This window comes from Terrapene carolina, unplaced genomic scaffold (assembly GCF_002925995.2).
Source record: "Terrapene carolina triunguis isolate 2854851 unplaced genomic scaffold, T_m_triunguis-2.0 Scaffold374, whole genome shotgun sequence".
In the NCBI taxonomy this organism is placed as follows: Eukaryota; Metazoa; Chordata; order Testudines; family Emydidae; genus Terrapene; species Terrapene triunguis.
Genome location: NW_020664725.1, coordinates 521,336 through 528,192, shown reverse-complemented (window position 1 = coordinate 528,192; position 6,857 = coordinate 521,336). Strand labels below are relative to the sequence as shown.

Sequence of the window (6,857 nt, the reverse complement as noted above, 5' to 3'; positions counted from 1 at the left end):
CTCTTTGTTTATCCTTCTCAGATGGTGAAAGCAATTCAGGTCCTGAGAATTCATCTGCTGGAGCTGGAGAAAGTGAATGAATTGTGCAAGGACTTTTGTAACCGTTATATCACCTGCCTCAAAACAAAGATGCACAGCGATAACCTACTCAGGAATGATCTTGGGGGGCCCTACTCCCCAAACCAGCCCTCCATAAACCTACACCCACAGGTAATGGCTGAAAATGTCCACCACACATGCTTTCCTAGAATCTCCCCTTGGGCCTTATTGTTCTACAAACAGTTTCACTCCATTTTATAGAGTTCCTCCTCATTTTGATCCAGTTACCAGGAGGCGCATTTTCCTAATGGGTTGTGTGAGCATGGCAGAGGGATCCTGGAGATTTAAGACACTTTGGTTCTGATTTTCAGAGGCACTCAGTATCTGCAGCTCCCGTTGGCTTCCCATTGTACTTGCTCAACAGCTCTGGAAATCAATCAAAAAGTGTTTCCAGGTGGGCTCTAAAAATGGAAGCACCTGAAAATTAGGGGCACTATTGAAAATGTAAGTCTTAATTTGTGTGTGTATATGTGAATATATGTGTTTGAAAGCAAATGACTCATGTCCTGCTCACATAATGAATAAGCACAAAGCCACAGGAGGAAATGGTGCAGTGATTGAGTGTGTTTCATTGGGTTGCTCTGAATGCCATCCTGCAGCAGAGCATTCTTTCATAGAAATGTGACTCTAGTGGGTGACTCCCACTGGCTGGTAGAGTTTTAACCATGTTTATGGATGATGAAACTGAGATGTCAGATAAAGTATTGCATACGGCCGTATGTCAGTATGCAGTGATAGTTACAGAGGGGGCACAAACTAATTAGAACCATGGGAAATTCTTAGTGCTTGTCTATATGGTGAATTAGTGCACAGCAAGCTGAGGTGTAAATCTGCAGTGTTCTAGCATGCTGCAAACTAACTGTCTGTGCGCTGTGATGTACTGGCGTTTGAAACCCTGCACACTAACTCTGCATATAGGCAAATCCTTATCCTCCCTTTGAAAAAAATTTTAAATAAAAAAACAGATTTTGGGTTACATTTTAAAGTTTATGGAGATATAAACTGTCGAATTTGTCAATTATTACCATAGAAAAAGGGACACGATTTTGTAGCAGCAAAACCCTGGCACAAAAATTTCATGAAGCCTAATCCCTATTAACATTCTTTTAAGCAACCCCGTGTTCTTTTTCCTCTCACTCAGGTCAAAGTTTGTCCATTTGAATTGCTCTGCTGGATTTTTTCTAGAAAATCTTCTTCTAGAAATCCAGCAGATGTTGTGCCCTTGACAGAACAGTAATGCAGTGAACTTCCTTTCACAGCTCTCACTGGTACTGTCTTTTACCTCTTCCTTCAAAGGCAGCACAGACAGCTGCTGGGACAGGCATCGGAGTGCATTGCTTCTATACTCTTCCATCCTGCCTGCTGACCACTAGCTTAGTGTCTCAATGCATCGTAAGGCTTTTTTTAGGGTTCTTTGCTTGAAATTGCTGTGTAGGTGCTGGATGAGTGGCTTCCCCAAGAAGGGAGGCAGGAAGTCAAGTAGTACATGGAAATCCAACCCTAGTGAAGCCCAGGAAATGGAAGATCAACTACATCAGGCAACATGTAAGAAGAAAATAAAGAGGTTAAAATAGAATTTGAACCGTAAATAATTCAAGGTATTTAAAAATAACAAGAAATTTTAAACATCTATCAGAAGCAAGATGCCTGCAAGAGGATCAGTGGGTCCATTACACCACCAGGGAAAAGTTCAGGAAATTAAGAAAATTGCTGGAAAGTTAAGCAATTTTTCCCTCAGGTCTGGTCTATACTTAAAACTTTATATTGGCATAGCTATGTCAGTCAGGGTGTGAAAAAACTACACGCGGTAGCAACATAGCTATGCTGACAACCCCCCAGCACAGACGCAGCTATACTAACAGAAGAGAGCTTCTGTCAGTCTAGCTAAGGGTATGTCTACACTACAAAATTAGGTTGAATTTATAGAAACTAGTTTTATAGATATCGGTTTTATACAGTCGATTGTGTGTGTCCCCACATAAAATGCTCTAAGTGCATTAAGTCGGCGGACCGCGTCCACAGTACTGAGGCTAGCGTCAACTTCCGGAGCGTTGCACTGTGGGTAACTATCTCACAGTTCCCACAGTCTCCGCCGCCCATTGGAATTCTGAGTTGAGATCCCAATGCCTGATCATGCAAAATAGTGTCGCGGAGGGTTCTGGGTACATGTCGTCAGGCCCCTCCCCCTCCGTCAGAGCAACGGCAGACAATCGATTCGCGCCTTTTTACCTGGGTTACCTGTGCAGACAACATACCACGGCAAGCATGGAGCCCGCTCAGCTCAGCTCAGCTCACCGTCACCATATGTCATCTGGGTGCCGGCAGACGTGGTACTGCATTGCTACACAGCATCAGCTCCTTGCCTTTTGGCAGTGGATGGTGTATTACGACTGGTATCCGTCGTCGTCGTACTCCAGTGAGTTCAATCAGAGGCACCCGGGAAAGTTCTTCAGCAGATTTTTCTAAGAAATACTACACCAAACTTTCCACTCTGGGCATCTGATTCTTGACGATGATGGCTATCAGTCGTAGTACATCATTTTCTGCCAAGCACCCAGAAGATGCCGATGGCTTTCAGTCATGCTGCACCGTCTGCTGCCAGCTTAAGATGTAAAAAATAGATGGACCAGATTTGTTCTGTATTCATTTGCTTCCCCCTCCGTCCGTGAAATCAACGGCCTGCTAAACCTAGGGTTTTGAGTTCAATCTTTGGGGGGGCCATTCTGTGTGACAGTTGTTTGTGTTTCTCCCTGATGCACAGCCACCTTTGTTGATTTTAATTCCCTATATCTGTACGCCATGTCGTCAGTCGCCCCTCCCTCCCTCCGTCAGACACTAGTTTCACGCCTTTTTTCAGACCAGACGCCATAGCTAGCACTGGGATCATGGAGCCCACTCAGATCACCGTGGCAATTATGAGCACTATGAACACCACACACATTGTCCTGGAGTATATGCAGAGCCAGGACATACCAAAGCAAAACCAGGACCAGCCGAGGAGGCGATTGCAGCGCGGCGACGAGAATGATAAGGAAATTGACATGGACATAGACCTCTCACAAGGTACAGGCCCCAGCAATGTGCAAATCATGGTGTTACTGGGGCAGGTTCATGGCGTGGAACGCCGATTCTGGCCCCGGGAAACAAGCACAGACTGGTGGGACCGCATCGTGCTACAGGTGTGGGACGATTTCCAGTGGCTGTGAAACTTTCGCATGCATAAGGGCACTTTCATGGAACTTTGTGACTTGCTTTCCCCTGCCCTGAAGCACCAGAATACCAGGATGAGAGCAGCCCTCAGTTGAGAAGCGAGTGGCGATAGCCCTGTGGAAGCTTGCAACGCCAGACAGCTACCGCTCAGTTGGGAATCAATTTGGAGTGGGCAAATCTACTGTGGGGGCTGCTGTGATCCAAGTTGCCAGGGCAATCAAAGACCTGGTGATATCAAGTGTAGTGACTCTGGGAAATGTGCAGGTCATAGTGGATGGCTTTGCTGCAATAGGATTCCCAAACTGTGGTGGGCCGATAGACGAAACCCATATCCCTATCTTGGCACCGGAGCACCAAGCCACCGAGTACATAAACCGCAAGGGGTACTTTTCAATGCTGCTGCAAGCCCTGGTGGATCACAAGGGACGTTTCACCAACATCAACATGGGATGGCCGGGAAAGGTACATGATGCTCGCGTCTTCAGGCACTCTGGTCTGTTTCGAAAGCAGGAGGAAGGGACTTTCTTCCCGGACCAGAAAATAACCGTTGGGGATGTTGAAATGCCTTTAGTTAGCCTTGGGGACCCAGCCTACCCTTTAATGCCATGGCTCACACAGGCAGCCTGGACAGTAGTCAAGACCTGTTCAACTATAGGCTGAGCAAGTGCCGAATGGTGGTGGAATGTGCATTTGGACGTTTAAAAGCACGCTGGCGCAGCTTACTGACTCGGATAGACCTCAGCGAAACCAGTATCCCCATTGTTATTGCTGCTTGCTGTGTGCTCCACAATATCTGTGAGAGTAAGGGGGAGACATTTATGGCGGGGTGGGAAGTTGAGGCAAATCGCCTGGCTGCTGATTACGCGCAGCCAGACACCAGGGCGGTTAGAAGAGTACAGCAGAGCACGGTGCGCATCAGAGAAGCTTTGAAAACGAGTTTTGTGACTGGCCAGGCTATGGTGTGAAACTTCTGTTTGTTTCTCCTTGATGAACCCGCCGCCCCCCCCCACCCGGTTAACTCTACTTCCCTGTAAACCAACCACCCCACCCTCCCCTCCCCCCTTCGAGCACCACTTGCAGAGGCAATAAAGTCATTGTTACTTCTCATTCATGCATTCTTTATTAATTCCTCACACAACTAGGGGGATAATTGCCAAGGTAGCCCGGGATGGGTGGGGGAGGAGGGAAGGAAAAGGACTCACTACAGTTTAAAACTTTAAAACTTTAACACTTATTGAAGGCCAGCCTTCCGATGCTCGTGCAATCATCTGGGGTGGAGTGACTGGGTGGCCAGAGGCCCCCTCTCCGTGTTCTTGGGCATCTGGGTGAGGAGGCAATGGGACTTGGGGAGGAGGGCTGTTGGTTACACAGGGGCTGTAGCGGCGGTCTCTGCTCCTGCTGCCTTTCCTGCAGCTCAACCATACGCTGGAGCATATCAGTTTGATGCTCCAGCAGCCGGAGCATTGACTCTTGCCTTCTGTCTGCAAGCTGATGCCACCTATCATCTTCAGCCTGCCACTTGCTCTGTTCATCCCACGATTCATCCCACCACCTCTCCTCTCATTCATATTGTGCTTTTTTGCACTCTGACATTGACTGGCTCCACGCATTCTGCTGTGCTCTTTCAGCGTGGGAGGACACCTGGAGCTCTGTGAACATATCATCCCGAGTCCGCCATTTTCTCCTTCTAATCTTCGCTAGCCTCTGCGAAGGAGAAACATTTGCAGCTCGTGGAGGAGAAGGGAGAGGTGGTTAAAAAAGACACATTTTAGAGAACAATGGGTACACTCTTTCACGTTAAATTTTGCTGTTCACATTACACAGCACATGTGCTTTCGTTACAAGGTCGCATTTTTCCTCTTATATTGAGGGCCTGCCGGTTTGGTGTGAGAGATCACTCACGCAGCGCCAGGCAACAGAATTCGGCTTGCAGGCAGCCATGGTAAGCCACAGTCTTTTGGCTTTTTTAACCTTCATAACATGTGGGAATGGTTTCAAACAGCAGCGCCCTCATTTCCCATACCAAGGACCCATTGGGTTGGCCATTTAAAATGGGTTTGCAATGTAAAAGGAGGGGCAGGGGTTTCCAGGTCACCCCATTTCAACCAGGTGACCGTGAATGATATCATTCTCCTGAAGATAACAAAGAGAGATAAGGAATGGATGTTGTCTGCATGCCAGCAAACACCGAGACCATATGCTGCCATGCTTTGTTATGCAATGATTCCAGACTACGTGCTACTGGCCTGGCATGGTAAAGTGTCCTACCATGGCGGACGGGATAAGGCAGCCCTCCCCAGAAACCTTTTGCAAAGGCTTTGGGAGTACATGAAGGAGAGCTTTCTGGAGATGTCCCTGGAGGATTTCCGCTCCATCCCCATACACGTTAACAGACTTTTCCAGTAGCTGTACTGGCCGTGATTGCCAGGGCAAATTAATCATTAATCATTAAACACGCTTGCTTTTAAACCATGTGTAATATTTACAAAGGTACACTCACCAGAGGTCCCTTGTGTGCCCTCAGGGTCTGGGAGCATGCCTTGGGTGAGTTCGGGGGTTACTAGTTCCAGGTCCAGGGTGATAAACATATCCTGGCTGTTGGGGAAACCGGTTTCTCTGCTTCCTTGCTGTGAGCTATCTTCATTGTCTTCATCATCATCTTCCGCGTACCCCGAACCCGCTTCCCTGTTGTGTGTTTCTCCATTGACGGAGTCAAAGCACACGGTTGGGGTAGTGGTGGCTGCACCCCCTAGCATGGCATGCAGCTCCGCGTAGAAACGGCATGTTTGCGGCTCTGTCCCGGACCTTCCGTTTGCCTCTCTGGCTTTGTGGTAGGCTTGCCTTAACTCCTTAATTTTCACGCGGCACTGCTGTGCGTCCCTGTTATGGCCTCTGTCCTTCATGCCCTTTGAGACTTTTTCTAATATTTTGCCATTTCGTTTACTGCTACGGAGTTCAGCTAGCACTGATTCGTCTCCCCATACGGCGAGCAGATCCCGTACCTCCCGTTCTGTCCATGCTGGAGCTCTTTTGTGATCCTGGGACTCCATCATGGTTACCTGTGCTGATGAGCTCTGCGTGGTCACCTGTGCTGTCCATGCTGGGCAAACAGGAAATGAAATTCAAAAGTTCGCGGGGCTTTTCCTGTCTACCTGGTCAGTGCATCTGAGTTGAGAGTGCTGTCCAGAGCGGTCACAATGAAGCACTGTGGGATAGCTCCCGGAGGCCAATAACGTCGAATTCCGTCCACACTACCCCAAATCCAACCCGCAAAGGCCGATTTTAGTGCTAATCCCCTTGTCGGAGGTGGAGTAAAGAAATCGGTTTAAAGGGCCCTTTAAGTCGAAAAAAAGGGCTTCGTCGTGTGGACGTGTCCAGGCTTAATTTGATTTAACGCTGCTAAAGTTGACCTAAACTCGTAGTGTATACCAGGCCTAACATTGCTTGGGGAGGTAGTGTTACTACACCAACAGCCCCCTTCTGTCAGCATTTGCTGTGTCTCCACTAGGGGGCTATGCCGGCATAGGCCCTGTAGTGTAGGCAAGGCC

General features: G+C 48.2%; 1 protein-coding gene across 4 annotated transcripts in view; it reads left to right on the top strand.

Annotated features, from left to right (window-relative positions):
* PKNOX2 (PBX/knotted 1 homeobox 2) overlaps positions 1-6,857 on the top strand; it is a 676,497-nt gene that overhangs the window by 508,457 nt on the left and 161,183 nt on the right. For all 4 annotated transcript variants that reach the window (XM_026657858.1, XM_026657861.2, XM_026657857.2 and 1 more), the window contains one exon: positions 22-210. In XM_026657858.1, coding sequence (XP_026513643.1) covers positions 22-210 — 189 coding nt within the window. The remainder of the gene's footprint in view (positions 1-21; positions 211-6,857) is intronic.